Source organism: Lipotes vexillifer, unplaced genomic scaffold, assembly GCF_000442215.2.
Source record: "Lipotes vexillifer unplaced genomic scaffold, Lipotes_vexillifer_v1.1 scaffold732, whole genome shotgun sequence".
In the NCBI taxonomy this organism is placed as follows: Eukaryota; Metazoa; Chordata; class Mammalia; order Artiodactyla; family Lipotidae; genus Lipotes; species Lipotes vexillifer.
Window position 1 is genome coordinate 1,984,021 of NW_006792596.1, and position 23,440 is coordinate 2,007,460.

Genomic DNA, 23,440 nt, shown 5'->3' on the forward strand with positions numbered 1-23,440 from the left:
CAGGTGATTGTGGGCAGAGTTTTAGTTACCTCCTAGGGTATTCGTATTTCAAAAACATGGTAAGACTTACATCTTAAGGGACAGAGAAAGAATGTAAGTTTCCTCCTAGGATTTTTAGTGCCTTTTGGATGGTTTTGGCAGTCCCAATAAAATGTAGTAGGGCCAACCTGTAATTAGGGGGAGTGTCCTGTAAAAATAATTCCCTGGACTCAGGGTCAAATGGGGCTTCTCCAGGGTTGGAAATGAAGAGGGGGTCACTGGGGTCACTATGGTCATGGAAATGATAAACCCATTGGACCATGCCAGTTTTGCACAGCAGGAGATGGGCCTCATCGTAATGTTTTCCATTCACAGTGAGCCTTAGCAGTATGGAAGAGTCGGCATGGTGCCAGGCATTAAATATCCAAGTGAGGAGAGGAGGTGCCCTGGTATGAATATTGGTGGCTCTGGGTGCTTTTGCCTTCTCATATCTGTTTCTTTTCCTCACTTAGAGGCCTTGCTAACCCTGTCAGCTTTTGCCTTGGTGGCAGGGATGCATTGTGAGGCGTTTTTCTTAGTTCTGCCCCGTTCAGGGGAAAGCAGAAAGGGGCTCAGCATCTGTGATCTCTTGGAGGAAACAAGCTTGTAGTCCAGATGGATCTTTAAGAAAGTTATGGATTTTAGGGTCTTTAGAGATACTGACCAGTTGATGCATTTTGGTGGTCACAACAATTTAGAGCTCATTCTAAACAAACAAGAAAACCTGCAGTAGTCTGCTTCCTTCTCCTCTTCCTGTTGCATAAAATCTTTGAGAAGGGTTTGAATTTTGAATTAAGGAATGGCTTTTGAACTCAGTTTCTACTTCTTGTTTTTTTCCTGTTGCCTTAATCTTATGTGTTGTTACTGGAAAATTTTAGATGACGTCACTGTCAGCCCCTTTGTAGGTGGCTGCTTTCCTTTCAAGGGGTCCCAAGAGAATACTCCAGGATTGTGGTCGGCCTCTATTAGCACCAGATACTCAGGCTCTTTGGGAAAAGCCCCCAGGCTTTTGGAATGTATTGGGTTGGCCAAAAAGTTCGTTCGGTTTTAAGTAAAAATAGAAGACACGTTTTTCATTTTCACCAAGAACGTTATTGAACAACGTATTCATTAACCGAACGAAGTTTTTGGCCAACCCAATAATATCAAATTCTTGGCATTGTTAGTATGCATAGCATTGAATAATGCCCAGGAAGCGACCAAGGGGTTTTGCGTTTATCAAAGAGCCGGTGTACCTCCTCAGTGTTCTTAGGAAGCACTGACGCTTCATTTTTCAGTAGCGTTATACCAGGGATTGGATCCGATATCCCATTGGGTTAGTGGACAAAGAGTGACAGTAGTGAGTGAAGTGGTGACACAGACCATAGGCCTCTGGTGTATTTTCCCGCAGGTGGTGCCATTGGTTTCCACTGTGAGGCTATTTTACTCTGCTAGGTTAGGACACTTAGTCTAGGCACAACATACTGACACCGTGGTTACAGACAGAGGTCTCCCCTCCTCACCTACGGAATCTTCTCGTGCCTTTAGCCCAGAGCCTTTCCTTGGGTTGCGATAATAGCCTTGCTGTCCAATTCAGTCTCCTTAGCTCTCCTTGGCCTTGAGGCGAAGAGGATCCTCACACACATTAATAGTCATTCGAGGCCTTTATAATTAGTGGTCTCATCGTCTCATTAGACCATATATGGCCTTGATCATACTGCTCTGAGGAGATTGTTGGCAGCTGTGACCTTTTGGGTTGGATGTCTCAGGCAACACACGACAGAGGCAGTACGCAAAAGCACGTTGCTGCAAGGCAGATCCCCAGCAAGTGGTGCTCCTTTCCCAGATGATGTTACTTACCTGAGTTAGGTGGTAGTAAGCAAGCTGCAGCTAAAGGGCATTCCTCTTGGTTTACTGCAGGGTAGTCATGCAATCCTGCTGAGTACGCCAATTGTTTTGTGTGCTAGTTTCCACCTATCAATAACCAGTGTCGTGGCCGGACTGGCCCTTGTGATTCTTCGTATGATTACAGGATGTCCTTCAGCAATAACCATTGAAAACTTAGGGGGAAAAAGTTTTTTTACTTATAGGACCTGGAAATTACATGGCACACCTAAGGCCACACAGCGAGGTCATCATGGGGGAGTGGTGGGGGGGAGAGAGAGAAAGAGGGAAAGATGACACACAAGCCTGGGGTCGAGGGCAGGGGACTAGGGTTTCGAGGGCTCAGTATTGGTGAATTTAAATGTAAGAGTAGGAGTATAAAGCATGAGAAGAGAAAAAAACAAGTATCCCAAATGATCAATTATCAAAATTAACCAAGATCTCTGAAACAGGAGCCTCAGTGGGAGGCATCCTGGCTCTTTATCTGGCTGTGGGCCTGGCATTGTGTTTATTCGAGATAGTCATCTTTGAAGTGGATACTTCACCAGTCAAACCTTAAGTCAGGCACTTTCATTACAGAGTAGAGAAAACCCAGTTATCTGGGCTTATGCTACATGCTTATTATTTCCTTTTCTGATAGATGAAGAAAAGCTATAATTTTTTTTATAATTGCAGAAATAACAAATAATACTTTGCTGTTTTTGGTTGTTTTCTGATCTTTAGGATACTCATTGAACTGATCTGGAATTAGTACAGAATATTTGAGTTTTAAGCATCATTTATGTTATTAACATGTAGGATGGTGAATGTCACTTTCTATAGGATCGTTTAACTATGTATTGGAAACATATAGACAGAGATGCTTAAAATTTCAAGGTTTTTAAAAAGTCACTTGTTTATATCATCTGTTAATGAAAAGTTATTATATATATATATATATATATATATGAGTGTGTATATATATTTCATATTATAAATTGACTAGGCATGCCTCAGATTCCATAAAAACAATCCAAACCCCATTTTTTGTGTGTGTAGAAGCCAGTCCAATTCAACGCGTAGTCACATTTGCCATATCACCAACTTTGGTCTGTGTGTTCTGATTGTTTTTTACCCCCCACAGAATGACTTCACCCCGTTTCATTGAATTTGTCTGCAAACATGATGAAGTTTTAAAATGCTTTGTTAACAGGTAAAGCTTTCTTGGTTTCATGGATTACTCTTGTAGCCTTTTCTTTCTTTACTTACAATTTTTATCTCAACGGAAAAAATATTACTTCTGTTACTATTCAAAAAATGCTCAATGACAAGTACAAGTATAGTAGGTGTGGATTAATATGTATTTTTATTCTGTTTCAATATCTGTATATCTAAATTTGCATGTCACTTAATGCTACTCATCCTTCCCATCCATATAAACAATGTGTTTTTCTTTTAGGAATCCCAAGATTATATTTGACCACTTTCACTTCCTCCTTGAATGTCCTGAACTGATGTCAAGATTCATGCATATCATAAAGGCACAGGTAGTGCTTTTTTTAATCTTGTTTTTAGAATGTCTAATGAATACTGTTCAGTAATTATTATACTTGAGACCACCTGCTGTAAGTGGAGTGACATTACCTTATTCTTTACTTTAGTATATGGAGTTACATTAGTATGTAACTTTTGTATGAGGAGTAACTTTAAGAAATGTGCATTGAGTGCCTACTATGTGCAAAGACAACATGTTGCCACATTGCTGAAATGGAGCACTAGTCCTATAAGGCTGATGGTCCTTGGGGATTTTATCCCCAAATACATTTGGGAAATATAACACATGCCCTGTTGGAGATTAATAAAGCATATTAGCAGCTTGCTAAAGGCTTTGAGAAGCCCTTTGGTAAAAATAATGATTTAGCTTTGTTAGTCTTCCGAACTTAATTGACCTGAGAGCTTTCCCTGATGAGGGTTCATTCCATATATCTCATGTTTCATGAAACATGCTTGGGAAAAGCTTGTTTTGCTACTTAGCAGCTATGTGACTTTGGGCATATTTCTAACATCTTTGAGCCTTGGGTTCTTCATCTGTAAAACAGAGATAATGACACCAACCTCATAAAACCTCCATGGTGAATAATAAGTTTTAAATAGTGACTTGTATATATGTTCAATAAATGGTAGTTGTTTTGGAGATAGAAAGGATATGTTCTGTCTCCAAGGGGATCTTAATTCAGTCTAGCAGGGGAGATAATAAATGTACCCATAAAATACAGTAATTACAGTATGACCTGATTCTTTAGGAGTTTAAGGGAGGAAGAGCTTGCTTTTGGCTGCTGTAGTCAAGGGAGATTTCAAAGAGGAGGTGGATTTTAATCTAAAAAACATGCAAAATTTTGAAAGGAGTAAATGGGGAAGATGAACATTCTAGCCAAGATATGGGTCAGGACATATAGATGGAAAAGTGTATTAAAATACAGTGGGTTAAAACAGAAATTTTGTGTAGGTGAGGAATAAGATGTAATTCTGGGAAGGTAAATTAGGGTTATACTGTATGGAACATTGATTGCCAGATTGCAGACTCTCCATTTGCTAGGCTGTCAGGAGCCACTAATAATTTTAGGAGAATGACATGATCCTGCAAAGTTTTAGGAAATAATTTGTCTGAAATGTAGGCTAGACTGGAGGTAATGGTTTGGTTAGTAGTCATAAGATAAAGGCTATAGGTATTTTAAATTGTCTTCAGGGACACTGATCCTTTTAGAAATTAAAGAAAGCTATGAACTAATCTTTATAAAATTATACACATGTGTGTATAGGTCTTCTTTGGCATCTGTTTAATAATGATGATGTAAAAGATAAGGTAGTAGTAATAACTTGGATTTATTGAATGTTAACTTTATGTCAGGTTCCATACATTTTTTCACATAGATTATTTTATTTTTGTAACAATCATGTGAGATAGGTACTCTTTTACTGAAGCCAGAGAGGTTAAGCAACTTGTTTAAGTCATTCAGCTACTAAGTGGGGGAACCAGAATTTAAAAGTCCATCTGGTTCTTAAGTTCATTTTCTTAATCTACACTAAATTACTCCATTCTAGGGTAAGTGAGATTATAGGTTAAAGAAGCTTTTAGTTTTTGAAAGAGGTAGTTTGCTATATTTAATACTGTCTCTGCTTTTCACTTCCTTTTCCCTCTTCCATTCCTTCAAAAGCATCTGCATTAGCTATCTACCTTTTTGACCCACAGAGGGGGTTTTGTTGCCTGACCAGTGTGGGTGTCCACATGCATAGTGGTGGCCCAGTGAGGAGCTTGGACATGCTAAGGAGGGTGTTTGTGTAGAAGAGGAGCTCAGCACGGAGTATGTGAGTTGGCACACGGTATATGGAGGATGTCCAGTGTGCAGGGTGGTGACAGTTGCTCAGAGTAATTTGACAGAGCTTGAGTGGGGTTTAGGGTATCTATGCAGTGAATGGTCTGTGTCAGTGACAGAAGATTGATTATATATGAGGTGGGGCAGTTGATTGAATAAGTCAGTATAGTAAAGATAATGTGTCTCACTGTTGGAGAAAGTTAAAAAATGGAGGAAAACGATGAATCATGTACTTTTGGATTGGAATTGGAGATATCACTGTGAACTTATAGTTTCCTGTGTGGTTGGATAGATACAGCAAACCTGGCATCCATTTCTTGGTCTCTGAGTACCATTCTCAATGAATGAGGGCCTGTTGGAGAAATGGCTAATTTAGAGAAAGTACAAGATGAGCCTGGATCATCTTATTGTGCCAGAAAGTTGTGCAGAGAATTATGAGGTTATGTCAAAACGATTCAGAACCAACTTGAATGGATTCTACTGGCCAAATCTGGAACAATTTGAACATCAAAATAAATAATGATGGCAAAATATTGCAAATAAAATCGGAGCCTGTAAGTCTATAGTGAAAGAATTAATGAATAAATGGAAAGTTTGATGAAGGGTGGAATATTTTTATAGTCTCAAAGTATCTCCTCTTAGAATACTAACTAATTACAAAGATTAAAAAGGAACTTTACAGTGGAGAAGCTTGGCAGTGATCACAGCAGACATACCAGTGTGCCAGCTGATAGGATGCACTGAGAATACGGTGTCACTTCTTTGATATTCCTGTCAAAGATGCATACCCTGAATCTAATCATGAGAAATCATCAGACTAACTCTAACTGAGAGACATTTTACAATATAACTGACCTGCAATCTTTAAATGTAGGTCCTGAAAATTTAGAAAACACTGAACAGCTGTGCCAGAATGAAAGAGACAGGACAACTGAACACAGTTCATGAGTCATTATGCTATACAGGATATTATATGGATCCTGGCAAAACTTGAAATGGGGTCTGAAGATTAGATATAGTAATATATCAGTGTCAATTTCCTGATTTTGATGATTGTAAACTGCTTGTGTAGGAGAATTCTCTTGTTTGTAGGAAATACACACTGAAGTATTTAGGGGTGACTGGACATCATGTTAGCAGTTTACTTTCACTTTAGGGGAAAAAAATCCCACCATTGTACTATACTAAGAAATTTTCTGTAACTTGGAGGCTATTAAAAAAAAAAAGTAAAAACAAAAACAGCTACCTCTGCTAAGGGATTGACTTCTTCTGTTGGTGGTTTTCAGGTGGCCTGCTAGTTAAAGGGAGAGACATTTTGTATTGCTGTACAAATACTATTAAGAAGAGCCTCTGTAATCAGTCCTGTTTTATGAATTATTTTATGGAAATGCAGGTACTCAGAAAGTTTACATACAGAAATGTGCTCTTTGGCTTTGTAGGTATATGGATGTGTGTGTGGATGTTTTGATCTTAACAGATAACTTACTAGCTTTTGAAGGTAGCATTGTGTACCTTTTAACATTACATTTGAATTACTTTTAAAAAATTGCCACTTGTATTTATTTTCAAATGGTCCACATTTTCTATATGAAGGATAGAATTTAATATTTAATATCTTATGGCAGGTAAGTTTACTGTCATTTAAAATACTTATTCGCAATAATTTTAACGTTGTTGTGAGTGATAAGAACAACATCTATTAGCGTTCTGGGAGTTGAGTATTTGCACAAATTACTTAACCTCTTGGTGCTGCATTTTTCTCTTCTATGAAATGGAGATAATAAAAATCCCTTTTTCTCAGAGTGTTGTGAGGATTAAATGTGAAAATGCATGTAAAGTGCTTAAAACAGTACCTGGCTTATAGATGTTTTAATAAACGTTAGTTAATTTATGATTATAATTATTATTATTTTGTTCTGTATTTGCATTATTTCATTTACTCCTCAGAATTAGCCCTTGAAGTGGTATTATTTTCCCCATTTTACCGGTAGGAAAACTAAAGCTCTGAGAGGACTTGTAATTCCCCTAAGATCACAGACCTAGTAGTGGCAGATCTAGGATTTCAAACCATGTTTATCAAACTTCAAAGCCCATATTTAAATACATTAATTCTGTGTAATATTTTTTCTCTCCTCTTTTACCTAAGTTTTAGGAATAATCAGCATTAAAATTTCAAGCACTTAACATTCTAGCCTGTTTACTAAAAATGAAATATTTTATTTATATGACCAGTAATGAATATAACAACAGCAGCGTTTTATTCAAAATGTGGAAAACTGCTAGAAGTATGGACAAAATTATACATTTAACTTTGGAAAAGGGAACACTTACTCATTTCTTATTGAAAGAACAGACATTAGAAGGCAAAAATTAATCTTGCACCAGTTATTTTCATGAAAATATTTTTGTTAAGAATTAATAAAAAGATGTTTAAGTCTTTTGAAGAAAACAAATGTTTAGTTTAGCTCAGATGAAGAAATTTACTGGTATCCTAAAAATTGCATGAGAGAGAACCTCTTTGTGGTGTTGGACATGGATCATATTTATCTCTTGAAACTTTTGGCTTTTGTGGTATTGCACCACCCTGGTTCTCCTTTGACTTTTCTAGCTGTGTGTATCATTTGCTAATAAGCAAATTCTCAATCCTGACCTGTGATCATAAACTTCTTTGTTCTTGGTGTTTGTCCCTGTATCTTTAATCTCTTGAACAAGGGACATTACCTTGTCTCCCATTTCAGCTTTGTTCATGACTCTCTTTCTAATGTCTCAGCTGCAGAACGTTCTAGTATTTATTTCTAAGCTCTTAGTAGTTATATCCTAAGTAACCTTAAATTCAGAATATATAAAGCCTCATTCGTTGTCTTCCACCAGTGCCTTCTAGGAGTGGGGTAGACGGTGGTGGTGCTGGGGTTCCTCCTCTAAGCTGTTTCTGATTTTAAGTTCTGCCCCTAGAGATCTTCTTTTACTTTTCTTCTTTATTCAGTGGAGTAATGTCTTTCAGATTTACTTCATTGTTCTTCTTTCCTACCATGACCAGGACCGTTATCAGTCATGACCAGGACCGTATCAACTGCTGCCTAGATGGCCTCCCTTTATCCTGGTACTACTCTCATTTTAATGAGTGCATTTACCATGCTATTCCTCTGGCCAAGTATCTTCAGTGGCCACTGTGTCTTTTACTTGATTTGAAGGATCCATAATTATGTCCTTGATTTACTTACAAAAACTTCCTTCTTTCAATATGTGTAGGGTTATGCCGGCGCCTTCACTGCATCTTCCGCGGAGACAGTTTCTCCTTCTGAGCCTTTTTGCTTGTCTCCCTTAGCCTGGTGTGCTTTCTTTTCCTCCTGCTTGAGCAAGACCTACCCATCTTTAAGTCCTGGTTCAGACCAGGACCTCATGAAGCCTTTGTACTCCACTTATCTGCACAATCTCTGAATTCTTAGTGCACTGTGGTCTGTACTTCACTGTTTAGAACTTGATATCATTATGTGTTATATTGTTCCAATGTTATTCTCATCTCTTTAAGTGTATTAAACAGTTTTCAGCAATGAAATTTTTACATTTTACACATCCTAGGTACTCAATAATACTTTCTGATGAATAAAATTACAAATCACTTACGGTTTGCATATCTGGCAAAAGAACAAAAGGTAGAGACTTTATTTACTGTTCACGAGATCTTATTCTTCAGTTTTTAGGGTGGAGGAAGGGAAGAAAAAAGGATAACAAATTCCTTTCTAGTTGCTGCATATATTCAGAGGATGGAAATTACAGTTAGGCATAAAGATTATTTTCATAGAAAATTAAATGAACATGCAACATAATTTTTCTGGATGTGGAAATTCATTCTTACAAGCCTTCTTGGGTTTAAAAGAAATTGAGAGTGTGTTCAACTGTATGTCTGATATTGAATTCTTTTAATTTATTAAGTCTTTTCTGTTGATAATATAGGGAATTAAAAGAAATATGCTCTCTAGGTAGTCAAAGTGTTTCAGCTCAGATCTGCCTTTTTGTGAATAGTGGATGCAACGTCAGAACCTTATCTAGAGCTACTTATTATAAATAAAGGTCTAAGAATGATTATTTGTAGAAAGGGTATTTAGCATGCTAGTTAAGTAAATCTGACAGTTAAGTGACTGAAATACTGCTAACATATTTCACTGTTATTTGTTGGGGTAGCCATTTAAAGATCGCTGTGAATGGTTCTATGAACATTTGCATTCAGGACAGCCAGATTCAGACATGGTGCACAGGCCAGTGAATGAAAATGATATCCTGCTAGTTCACAGAGGTATGTTTAACAAAGTGATGTGTGTGTGAGGCACAAAATACTAGTTATTGTAAATTTTAATATGTAAAATTAACCAATGCTACATATTTAGATTCTATTTTTAGGAGTAGCTGTGAAGTTGTGTCAAAAGCAAATTGTGCAAAGTTAAAGCAAGGAATTGCTGTACGGTTCCATGGGGAAGAAGGCATGGTGGGTATAAAAATAAGTGTTGTTAAGACCACTGTCTCTAAAAGATTGAAATGCCCTTCAGTAAAGTTTAATATTTAATTGGTAATGGAAGAAATTTAATATAATTTTAATGTTATTATTATTTAGAAAAAAATTTCACCATATATTTCTGTTGATACTTAATCTTATTTTCTTGAACTCAGGGTCAAGGTGTTGTGCGTGAGTGGTTTGATATTCTGTCTAATGAGATAGTCAATCCTGATTATGCATTGTTTACCCAGTCAGCTGATGGTAAGTTGTACAGTCTAGATGACTTTTTCTGTGAGTTGTCACATTTTCAGAGTACTTCAGTGCATTTTATCCTTTGATTCCTATATTAGCCCTGTGAGCTAGGGTGGTTGGATATTCCCTTTTCATAGAAGAGGAAATTGAAATTCAGGGTTTTTGTTTATGGTAGCAGTTAATGAGTGGTAGGATTTTGAGTGGAACCTGACTCAGCCTAGCATTCTTTCCTCTGAACAGTTGGTTCTCAAATGCTTGTCTCAAGGACTAGTGCTGGCCTCAAGGAAGTTTTCATCAGTTCTTTGTATAAAATAAAACTAAATTTATTCAATTTAAGGATCGTCCTTTAGTCTACCTTTCTTGAGTTAAAATTTCCTTTTATAAAATCATGCTAGTAGATGAACTTAAAAAAAATACAAGTCCGTGTTGGAAAAGTTAAAATTTGCTATAACCCTGTTTGAGTTTCCAACTCTTAAAAGTTATTGGTCATTAAAAACAAAGTCTAGAAATCATGGTGTGTTAAATCTTAACTTATAATCTGTTTATTTATAGTAACTTTGTTTTCAGCCCTTTTAAAAGATTAAGACTTGGTAACTAAAAAGCTCTTATTTAACCATGTAATGCAAATAAAAACATCATTGAAATGATGTTTGCTACCTACTGAATTGTCATTTGATACGCTAAATGGCAGTGGTTACCACCTCATTTGTATAAGATATACCTGAGAGTTCTTTAACTTAATAAAGACTTACATCCAAGTGAAGGTGGGATTTCAGTTTTTAAATGCTTTGTTCAGTTGCTTTTATTTCCTGAAAATTTTTTCTTTCCCAGTGTTTAAATTCTATAAGGAGAGAGTGTCATATTAATTGTAGTTTCCTATTGTATCCAACCAAACCAGCAGCAAATCTCCATTGAATAAGAAGGATGACTGTATGAGAGGCAAGTGGGGGTGGGCTGCAGTGATGCTAGAGAACTGCAGATATTCATCTATGTGATGGGCTCCTCAGACACATTCAGTGTATTTGAAATTATTTAGGAATATGGGACTTCCTACTTTAATTCTGTAACCTTTGATTATTTGCTCTGAGATGAACTTAGTGTCTTCGTGATTTTACGACAAGTATGATGAGGCCCTAGTTTAGTTATTTAGGCCTAATCTTTGCAGCAAGATTTAGCATTAAAACATTGTATTTTAGATTTATTTCTTTTCTTTATAGTCCCTTATTCTGAGCTGTTTATTTAGTTTCATATCTGAAAAACAGATTTGGTGTGGAATCATTAGTTGAGGTGCTTATTCTGCAAATTTATGGCAGTTAATATGATGAAGCACATAGACCATAGTTTCTGATTCGTCCTTTTTGTAAGCCATGTATGTCTTCTCTTTGGGGCTGTAATATTAATAAAATATAGATGAAATATTTTCGTGTTCTTAACGTTTAGTTGAAAAGAAGAAAATTACATTTAGGGTTCCTAAATGTGGGGAATGTTTGGATAGACCTAATGTATGTAGTAATTTCTTTAAAACTTGCTTTCTAATTAAATTAAGATGCTTACTATAGAGCAATAGTAGTGCAGTAGAGTGGCTAAGAGTTTGGCCTTTGGCACATTCCACTGAATGTGAATCCTGGCTCTGTCCCTTTTTCTGCTATGATCTTGTGCCAATAAATGTAGTATTTCTGGACCTTGATTTCCTTATTTGAATATGGTGATAACCTATGTTTTGTAATATAGTGGGAAATCAGCTGATGTGTAAAAATGCTTAGCCCAGTGCCTGGCACATAGAAATCAGAAATAAATATTAGATGTTATTATTGTTATTTTTAAAAAAATATTTTTAAAAATTAATTTTATTCTTTTTTTTTTTTTTTGGTTGTGTTGAGTCTTCATTGCTGCATGTGGGCTTTCTGTAGTTGAGACGAGCAGGGGCTACTCTTCATTGTGGTGCACAGGCTTCACACTGCGGTGGCTTCTGTTGTTGCAGAGCATGGGCTCTAGGTGCGTGGGCTTCAGTAGTTGTGGCACATGGGCTCAGTAGTTGTGGTTCGCGGCCTCTAAAGCACAGGCTCAGTACTTTTGGTGCACGGGCTTAGTTGCTCCGCGGCATATGGGATCTTCCCAGACCAGGGCTCGAATCCGTGTCCCCTGCGTTGGCAGGCGGATTCTTAACCATTGCACCACCAAGGAAGCCCGATGCTATTATTACTATTCTGTGAAAATGATATTTTCTTATTGAATAGGGTTTTTCTGAGATGATGAAATGTCATAGTTTTATTGGTTTTGAACTTAAAACATGACGTAAACCTTATATTCTATCTTAATTCACTTTCGAGCTAAAAATTATTATTCATTTCCTGAAGACTTTTCCCCCCGTGTGTTTCCTTTTTTTCTTTTGACTTCTCTGTATCTATTCTTTTTAATAACCCAAATTTCCCAGAAAGTACTTAGAGAAGGAATTATACACAGACCTAGGGGAGGAAATAGGTGAAAGTATTTCTGATTATTCTCAGAATATTGTATTTTTGGAATAATGGTTATGTTTGTCTTTGAAGTCTTTCTTCATCTCACAAAACTTTGTTTTGACTTTTTTTTTTTTTTTTTTTTCTTTTTTGGCTGTGCTGGGTCTTCATTGTGGCATGCGGGCTCTCTAGTTGTGGTGCGTGGGCTCCAGAGCTCGTGGGCTCAGTAGTTGCGGTGGGCGGGCTCTCCAGTTGTGGCACGTGGGCTTAGTTGCCCGCAGCATGTGGGATCTTAGTTACCCCACCAGGGATCGAACCCGCGTCCTCTGCATTGGAAGGCGGATTCTTAACCACTGGACCACTGGGAAGTCCCTGCTTTGACTTTTAATACCCAATCTTATATCATGACTGGGAATGATTCTCAAAAGGTACTTAACAGTGGATGACTAGCTTCATGTGGCCCTTTTAAGTCATTCAGCCATAAGCTTCCAAATGTGTACCTTGTATCTAAGTAAACTTACTGGTCATGGCAATTTAGTCCAGTGCCAGCACTGATAAATCAAAGACCAGCAAAGCACAAAGAGTTAAAATATGTATGCTCAATGGCCAAACATTTCACTTTCCAATACTTTCACTTTTCCTTTGTTTATTTATTTTTGATGCTATTTCATTAGATTTATCAGTCTTTCTTTTTACCCAGGTGCCTAGAAGAGAAGTAAATAGCATGAACTCAGTAAATATTTGTTGAATGAATGAGAGGTAGTGGTCACACAGAAAAAATAAGGAAGGTTATTTAAAGTTGAGATCTTGGTATTACGTTTTTCCATTGCACTACATTTTTGTTTTTGAGACTTTCTTATTGTGGTAAAATATACATAACATAAAATTTACCATTTTAACCATTTAAAAGTGTACGCTTCAGTAGCATTAAGTACATTCACCACTATCTTATTTCCAGACTTTTTTTTCATGTAACTGGAATTACCCTCCATTGCACTAGAGTTTGGCAATAGTCAATAACTATTGCTAATGCTGTTTTTACTTTTATACCTCAGTGGTACTTATTCAAACTTGATTATTTGTCATGAGGAAAACAGTTGTACCTTTAAAAATTTTAGTTTTTCTCTTGTAGTGCTCAATTCCTTAAGGAGCAAAATGGTAGTGAACACCTGCTACGCTGGGCATGTATAGGTGAATGAAACAATGTCTGCCCTAATTCATAGCCTAAGTAGTTATTTCCACACTGCCTGGGAAAACGTGTGTGTGTGTGTATGTATTTCTAGGATCTCTCTGACACCTCTTCCAACTACTTTCAGTGAAAAGTATTCTAAAATTTTCTCTCTGCACAAAGACTTATTCTGATAAATGTGTGAATTAATGATTAGTATTTCCAATTCCACTATTAAATATTCCACAAAGAACATTCTTCGCTGAAGAACGTTTATACATAATGTAACCTTAGCTTTGCTGAAGTTGTATGTGAACTAATTTACCTGCATTGAAATGATGTCTCTTATGCATGGTCTTAAAAATAAATTATTTTGTCTTTATTTTAATAGGAACAACTTTTCAACCTAATAGCAACTCCTATGTAAATCCCGATCACTTGAACTATTTCCGGTTTGCTGGACAGATCTTGGGGTTAGCTCTGAACCATAGGCAGCTGGTGAACATTTACTTCACGAGATCATTCTACAAGCACATTCTTGGTATGGCTCCATTGTTATTTCCTTAGGCATTTATTTAAAGTGTTTTTCTTATAGGCTTTAGCGAAAATTAAGTAGATAAATGGTGGCGTTTTGGGTGAATAATTTTTGTTTTGATTGGAGACAGTCTGTGTATGTAAGGCATTTGGGGGCCTGAGGGAGAGAAAAAATAACCTACATTTTTGATTAAAAAAAGTTTTCTTTTTCCATTTTAGTGTGTGTATGTTTATGCTAAAAATGCATTTTAATATGAATATATTTAAGAGAATTGGCACTTTTTAAAGTTTATAATAAGTTCCTGAATAGCTGTTTCAAAGAAAGGTTACATTGTAGAAATGTAAGCTTAAATTTACAGACTTCCAAATTCAGGAATTAACATTCATTTAAATCATGCTGTGAATTGGATTATATTTTGCAGTTTTACAGAGTATCTGTAGAGGGCAGTATTTCACCATTAAACAGATAAGGAAAGGCAGAAACATTTAGAATACAACTGCTGTATGTTTGCATTTTTAGGTATTCCTGTGAATTACCAAGATGTGGCATCCATTGATCCAGAATATGCCAAAAATTTGCAGTGGATTTTAGATAATGATATTAGTGATTTGGGTCTAGAACTGACTTTTTCTGTTGAGACTGATGTGTTTGGAGCAATGGAAGAGGTGCCTTTGAAACCTGGGGGTGGAAGTATTCTTGTAACACAAAATAACAAAGTAAGTATTTGAATTTTTACCTTAGCCATTGTTTGTAACTTAGCCCTGATAGTTTGCTAATTACTCTAAGTCTCCTGGCACTAGCCAGGAAAACTTTTACTGTTAGACTTTTGTAACATTTATAACAGATAAAATATTTAAATTAACTAAACCATCAAATACCAGACTTCAAATTATAAAGGATCATTTCATTGTTGTGTTAGATATGCTGAGGCAGTTCCTGAAGCAGCCTAGAGCATAGTTCAGTTGATTGTGTAAGTTGGGCATCTGCATATCAAGACATTTGATTAGAAATATAAACTTACATCAATATCATATTTGCACTAGATCACTATTTCATGTTTTAGAAGTACGATATTAAGAGTTCCAATAGAGAGAAGAAATCCCAGTGTTTAAACTTTGTACACACTTTTGGGATGCAGTAAATTCTACGGGACCTCTGAACTTGATCTTTTTTTAACTTTATAACTTGATTATTTTTATTTATTATTATATCTCCTGTTTGTACATATTTTTAAAAAACTTGGTGCATGTTTTAAATTACACTGTTGAAAGTTAATATTACTTTAATATATAATACAGCTTTATTTTATGTTTTGATAGATTATGTAGGAAATTGGGAGTCAGAAAATCTGGTTTTGGAATTCCAGTTCTATCACTTACCAGTAGCAACTTCTGGTAAAACAGGACTAAAACCTTTTTCCTTTCCTTTTATTGGATTATAATTCCAAGACAGCTTCAGAATCAGCTAACTTAAAAAATAATGTCCACTGAATCATTTTGTAGACTAGAGATATAGTAAAATATAGTTTTTTGTTTTTTTTTTAAGCCAAAAGACTTGGCCGTGTTTTAACCTCTTTGAGCCTCAGTTTTCTATTCTGCGTGCTTGGGATAATAATACCTCCCATACACAATTGGTACCAGCATTTTTTAAACTGAAAAACACAACACAAAACTTAGTTTTTATTGGATAGTTTTCTATAAAAATAGGTTCCTAGGTTTCACATATCTATAGGAATGAAGACCTAAATTAAGCTACGTAATTTTACCTTTTGAAACTTAGATACTGTACATATTTTTAAAAAGAAGAAATTTAGTTTTTGAATATAAAATCAGGACCTGAGTTTTTGTACATTTATACTTAGTAAAGTTTTAGTCTACCCTCTCATTTTACACATGAGGACACTGAAGCCTGAAGAGTTAATGGTAAAGCTGGGGCCAAAACCCAGGTCTCCTAGTTTCAAGTCTAAGGTTCTTCATCCTGTTAGTAAAAGTAATCACACTGAGGTAGATCTTACTTGATTTAATATAATGAGTCACGTTAAACTCTGGAAGATTAAAATAGTAAAATGCTTAAAATAATTTTTTGAATCTATATGAACTTGCCAGTGAATGGAAATTTTTATAAAATCTTCTAATTATTAGATTATTAGATTATTAGATTGTCTAATAATTAGATTGTCCAATCTAATTATTAGATTGTCATAGTACATTTATTATTTTATTTTACAGTGGCTACCTCCTCTCAATTAGGGGTAATGAAGTCATAAAATCTTCATTATAAGCAAGTGATTGCTTTTCATGAGAGAATCTCATACATGATTCCTATCTGTGAATACACTCTTTGGTGATTGGATTTGTCACTCCTCTCAGATATATGAAAAGTGGAAAGGCTCATTAACAATTGCATGGTAGATAGCTATATTTATACTTGTATCTCCTAACAGCCTCTCTTCCATATGACATGATTTTTGTTTAGATTTTTTAAATATGTATTTTATTCTTTTGCATTTGTGTTTTTGTATTAAAATCTAGAAAGAAGGAAGATATTTAATAAATAATAACAAATAAGAATACACTTACATTGAGGCTTGATCGTGAGTCTAGCCTGAGGCTGGAACATTGCTGTAACATGAAAGAGCTTGGATGTTTTGTTTCTAAGTTGAGCAATTTTTTTTTTTTTTTTTTTGCTGTACGTGGGCCTCTCACTGTTGTGGCCACTCCTGTTGTGGCGCACAGGCTTCGGACGCGCAGGCTCAGCGGCCATGGCTCACGGGCCCAGCCGCTCCGTGGCATGTGGGATCTTCCCGGACCGGGGCACGAACCCGTGTCCCCTGCATCGGCAGGCGGACTCTCAACCACTATGCCACCAGGGAAGCCCATAGCATATTTTTATTTAACTATATTATTGACATTGTTTTGTTAATGACAGGCTAACTTTGATGATGAGGTTCAGTAATATAGAGGTAAAAGCAGGGTCTCAATCATTAATATGTTAATTCTCAGCTTTTGTTTTTCTGATACAAACATTTCTCACAATAAAATGAGCCTCTCATTTTTCTACTAGTAAAGGTCAAGTGTAATTGTATATCAAATTGTTGATGCTTAAGCATTTAATGTTTGTGCAATAAGCAGCCTGATTTTTTTAAATTAAAAATCTTTAAAAACATACTAACATCTTAAATTGATCACTTGATTTAGAATTGTTAAATTATTCAATTTACAAATAAAATTTTCAAACCGTGTTCTTTAGAGGTGGTATTGTTATATTTTAACATACATTTCTGTCATGAACTTTTTCTGTTACTCTAGGGTCAGCCTTTTACTTACTTAACTTTAGGTATAAAGTTATAATTGTCACATTTGGCGTCAACTTCAGAATTTCTAAGCATATTGAAGCTTAAGTGACTTGCCAAGCGTGTTAGTAAGAAAAAGTCGATGTAAGCTAATCTCCACATGGGGGAGTCATTTATTGCTAAGTTTTATTGAAAGGCTTTGGTAATTGTAGACTGAAACCAAATAGATAAAATACCTTTGTTTAAAAAGAAGTATATTAATAAATACAAGTAATGTAGGCAGAACAGTATATATTCCATATTTGAAATAAAATTCTCTTTTAAATTTAATTTTATATCTGTCAGTGATTTGTTTTAAAACCTAGAGGAAAAAATAAGATCACTTGGTTTCACTTTAGAAAATGGCTGAATTACCAGGAGCTGAACATTTACATTTAAATAGTATTTTCAGCATTTTAAAAAGTTTTGCTTTAACTTTTCACTTTCACTTTTAAATTCTTGATCAAACGATAAAATTGTGGAACCATAAAACCTTAAGTTGGGAGTGACATATTTTTGCTAGACCTTCAGTTCTAGCTCTTAGTACTGAAGAGTAAGCTCCGTGGCTTTTAAGTGTTAACAACACTTTTACCGTACTAATCTTAAAGTTCATTAAGTCTGGGAGAGAACAAAATGGGGGGGTGAGATGGAACAGATATCAGGGAATGGAGGAGGTGGCATGGAAGTTGAGTTATAGAGAAGCATTAAGTGGTCAGATAGGAGTGAGGAAGGGGAGAAGGAAATGTTCTGGGCTTATAGAAGGACACAGAGATGGCAGAGCATGGTCTGTTTGGGGAACCACAGGTAGGTCAGAGTTGTAGACCTTAGCGTAGATTGCAAAGTAAACGAGTGGGAAAAGATAAGGTGGGAGAGGTAGACAGGGACCAAATTCTGAAAGACTTTGCATCCACAATTAGAAATTTGAAAATTATTCTGAAGGCTTAGGGATGATTGCAGATGCTGTAGAGGGCACTGACATGACTGAATTTATGTTTTTTAAGAAAAACAACACCAATCTCAGCTTGGAGTGTGAAAAATGGGTTGAAATAGGGCAATATTGGAGTCAGAGCAACTGATAGGTGATTGTGCCGTTGCTCTGGGGAGCATGCATGAGTGATTTTATAAGACAGTGGCAGTGAGGATGGAGAAAATGAGACATCTTTTGAGGATGTAGAATTTGTAGAACATGGTAATTAGCTGTTTGGGAAGGTGAAAAAGAAGGACTCCAGGATGAGCCACTTAGGTGGATGGGCTCTAGAATGATGGGTGGTGGTGTCATTCTCCTAGTCATCAACCTCATCACATCAGTTGTATTCTCTAGTGATGATAATAGCCACTGCCTGTTGAGTACTTTGTGTATATTTCATTTATTCAAGTTGTGTCCTTTATGCATTTCTCATTTACTATAACAGCCTTTTGAGATAATTATTTCTATTCATTCAGTGTGGGAACAGCTTTAATAATAAAAGCGTCTTACATTTATTAGGTGTTTATAATGTGCTAGGCACTGTTAAAAGTGCTTTATGTGTATTAACTTACTTAAACAATCCTATGAGGTATAGACACCTCTCTCTACAGGTGAGGAAAATGAAGCATAGAGAGGTTAAGTAGCTTTCCTCCAAATCACAAGACTAATAAGTGGTGGTTTTGAATCCAGACAGTCTATAAATTTCAAGCCTGAGCTTGTAACTGTGACACTGTATTTCTTTAGAATATAGACAGACAAATAACTGTCTAAGGGCTCAAAATTGGTAACTGGTAGACCGTCAGTTTAAATCGAGGTCTGTATGGTTGTGTAACTGCTGGGCCTCTCATATACTAAGGCAGTGAATATGAACAAGGTAGCAAATACAAATTTAGTGTGTTTTCCAAATTTATGGTTAGCAAAGGGCAAGGATGGGGAGGGAGGGATAAATGAGGAGTTTGGGATTAACAGATACATACTACTATATATAAAATAAACAACAAGGACCTACTGTATAGCACAGGGAACTATACTCAATACTTGTAATACCCTATAATGGAAAAGAGTATGAAAAAGAATATATATATATATACATACATATATAACTGAATCACTTTGCTGTACATCTGAAACTAACAAAGCATTGTAAATCAACTATAGTTCAGTTTAAAAATTTAGTATGTTTTCCTCCATTTCATTTTTATTTGGTTAATACCTTATATTTTATTGCTAGTTTAATTTATTTCACATACAAGCACATTTGATACACATCCAAGTACAAAATACAAGCTTGTCTATATAGATTATTAACTTAAAGTGGATTCCTTTGTGTATCTTCAGAAAAGTATACTATAAGAGATCTTTTTATTACTCTGAAAACTTTTTTTTTTTTTTTTTTTTTTTTGCGGTTTGCGGGCCTCTCACTGTTGTGGCCTCTCCCATTGCGGAACAACAGGCTCCGGACGCGCAGGCTCAGCGGCCATGGCTCATGGGCCCAGCCGCTCCGCGGCATGTGGGATCTTCCCGGACCGGGGCGCAAACCCGTGTCCCCTGCATCAGCAGGCGGACTCTCAACCACTGCGCCACCAGGGAAGCCCACTCTGAAAACTTTTAAAACAGTTTAGGTCTAAGGTTCTCCATATTGAGTGTATGTATGTATTTTTAGATTGGGTTTTAAATTATCTTTAGTATCTTTTTGTCAATGAAGGAGGACATACTTTTCTCTGCATTTTAGTCGGTATATTCTAAAAATTCACTTTAAAAATCACCAAATCCGGGGCTTCCCTGGTGGTGCAGTGGTTGAGAGTCCGCCTGCTGATGCAGGGGACAAGGGTTCGTGCCCCGGTCCGGGAAGATCCCACATGCCACGGAGCGGCTGGGCCCGTGAGCCATGGCCGCTGGGCCTGCGCGTCCGGAGCCTGTGCTCCGTAATGGGAGAGGCCACAGCAGTGAGAGGCCTGTGTACCGCAAAAAAAAAAAAAGAAAGTCACCAAATCCTTGTAATGGTAACCTGAAGAGTCACTGTTTTCAGTGACTGAATTTGTTCTACGGAAACTGATGTAATAGGATTTTTATCAGACTGTCAATCTTTATAACTGATTAGTGACCTTAAAAATAAGAATATATTGGTAAAGGATAAGTTATTGGAAAATGTTACATTGTAAAAATGTGCCTCTCTTTTTTCTTATATCTACTTATTCCTGCAGAAGAAATCTGGTATCCTTTGAGTTTTCAGTGGAGAAATTTTCAGTGAAAACTCTTACATACCAGAGCAATGGTAATCAAGTGGATAAGCCTAGGAAAGAAGCTTTTATTACTAAAGGATTTATATTCAAACAGTGAATTGAATTATGCCAGTCATAATGCCATTTTAAACTATTAATTTAAAAGTAGACATAACTATTTCAAACAGTTTTACAAGTATGTCCAAGTTTATCAGCTTACTTGGGATAAGACATTTTGCTTTCACTATTAAAAGTTAACTATTAGTTAAGTAAACATGATATATATATATATATATATCTTTCAAAAATTGTGAAAAAAATTTTCAAGAAGAAAAATAGCTTCCAAAAAGTGTCAATTTTCAATGTTACCACCACTCCTCATAAGAAGACATAATTTAGATTCAAAGCCTGAAAAGAAGTTAAAATTTTAAGGAAGATTTCTAAGGGGTGATATTATTCATTGCACACATTCAGAAGACTAGGAGATAATTAAAACAAAATGTTTCTGTAACTAGACATGCAATTTAACTGGAACATAATATCTGAAAGTTGAATCTCAATCTTAGTGTTTTTATTTTTTCCTTGGCACTTATTCTTTGCTTACCTATCTTATATCAGTTATGAGGCTCAGAGGTTAAGCTAGGAAAAAGTTGCTAAGGCTCTTTTTTATTTTGTTATCTCTATGCTGAGGCTTTGTAAGTTGAAAGCTTTCTATAAACATAACTATTTCACCAGAGCAGGTACTAACTCACATTCTTTAGTATAGTTAATTCTCCAGTTTACTTCTGTGGCATCTGGTATTATCTTATGCCCTCAAAGAATTAACAGTACAACTCAGGTGGGAGCACGTATGCATCTGTTGGGGATAACAATACCCCTCACACCCGAGTTATATCATCTCTTTAAATACCTTAGAATGAGGTGGGATTTTAGGTTTCCTTTATATTTAATGTTTATTTGAGCAACTCTTTATGCCAGTGTTTTGTGGACTGACTGTCATCTACATGTTGACTGTTTCCTTAGAGTATTTAAGGTATTTGATGTAGTTACTCAAGGGCATGAAGTGTGTGGATGAGTCACTTCGATGCCTTCGTAGGTGATGGGAATGCAACCAGTGTATTTCTGTACAGTATGAACCGTCAGAATGTTAGTGTGTGATAATAGTGGATGTTCATAGTAATAATTGTGTCATCAAGAACACGTTAATGTGTGTTATTCTCTTTGAGGATGTGCTCTTTAAGGAGGCAGGGAAACATTTTAGAAGCAGCTAGATTCAGATTTTTTCTCTTAAACACAGTTGTCTTTCAACTACCTGGAAAACTCTTACTTTACTAAACAACTCAGGAGACTTTGTGATGGCTAGGATTTTATTTTACTGAGAAATAATTAGACCAAGATTTGTCCATATTTAAATTAACTTAATGTGGAGACTGGTATCTGGAGGAGCTGATTTTTCACAAATTGATATCCAATAACTGTGGGCCAGAGCTACAAAAATAAATGTGGGAAATAATATTAGAGGGGACATTAGTATATTTGTGAAATTAATTTTTAAAAATAGAATGTATGAGGAAATAATAGGAATTAATTGATAGAAAAGAGTGTGTACTATTCTGATAAATATGGAATACAATGGCAAATTAAAGTGTACTTGAGCAGTTCATGCTTCATAATTTGAGGTCTTGAATAATTATTAGTGAATAGTACCTTAAGATTATAAAAGCAAAAAATCTTGAGAGAAATATATAATTATTAATGAATGAATGGAGGAGAAAAATTTTAGTATGTTCATTAAGCAGTTTCGTTAGAACAGAAGTCAGTTAAAAGATAATCATGTGTTAATGCTGAAATCATTGCTCGTTATTACTTGGAAGTGTGTTATATATATTATTTTTTTAGATTGGATCCTGAAAATTTAGTTTGTGTTTCTGTTTGATTGTTTGGCACACATTTCTATTTCCCTCTCTCTAGTAACTACCTGGATGTAACTTGTAGAAACTGATTAATTCCTATACAATAGAGAAAAACCTTTGGACGGTTGGGAGTGGGATTTGGGGTGGGAGTAGATTGAATAGCAGAGACGGTAGCTTTCCCCATGCCAGATTGCAGAAGGAGCCGTGCAGGGTTTGGGGAGAGCTGTGAGTAATCCATTGTGACAATTCTGTAGGTCTGAGGTGTATGGAGAATTCATAGCCGGAATCATGTATAACTTGCTGGCTCAGTGCCTGACGTTTTTTTGGCAGGGGGAACAGAGCATCAGATTAGTGCCAAAAAAAAAAAATATATTAAAGGAAGGGGCCTAAAATAGGTTTTCTTCCTCTGTGTTTAGAGCATTCATTCCTGGGAGGTGAGAACCATACACAGCATATTGCTTTTAACTCTCAAAGTTTCACTTAGATGTAATTTAAAATATATGAATAATGACAATGGTAGGGTTTATATACAGAGAGTGATAATTCATTTTGTTTGAGCCAAAATACATTTTTTTAGTTAAATTTTAAGAGACACTGTTCTAGATGATGGTGATGTGTATTTTTAAAAAAAATGTGTGAAAATAGGTTACCTTAACTCAGAATCAAATAGGCCACACTTAAATGAGTCTTTTTATCAGGTTCTAAGTGTGTTTTAAATGAATTTGTAGAATGTATGCATTCATCACATTATTTGTTGAACACTTACAAAGTGACAGCCTCTTTTTTAAGAGCTGAGGATATACACTGGTAAACAAAACAGAGCCCCTGCTTGCAGAGACATTACAGTCTAGTAAGAGATTTCAGTCAGAG

At 35.9% G+C, this 23,440-nt stretch overlaps 1 protein-coding gene across 1 annotated transcript in view; it reads left to right on the forward strand.

Moving 5' to 3' along the window:
- Positions 1–23,440, forward strand: part of HACE1 (HECT domain and ankyrin repeat containing E3 ubiquitin protein ligase 1) — a 94,960-nt gene that overhangs the window by 55,119 nt on the left and 16,401 nt on the right. The window contains exons 13-19 of the mRNA XM_007465774.1: positions 3,005–3,073; positions 3,320–3,407; positions 9,417–9,528; positions 9,620–9,717; positions 9,900–9,987; positions 13,994–14,143; positions 14,657–14,853. Of these exons, the coding sequence (XP_007465836.1) occupies positions 3,005–3,073; positions 3,320–3,407; positions 9,417–9,528; positions 9,620–9,717; positions 9,900–9,987; positions 13,994–14,143; positions 14,657–14,853 (802 nt within the window). The remainder of the gene's footprint in view (positions 1–3,004; positions 3,074–3,319; positions 3,408–9,416; positions 9,529–9,619; positions 9,718–9,899; positions 9,988–13,993; positions 14,144–14,656; positions 14,854–23,440) is intronic.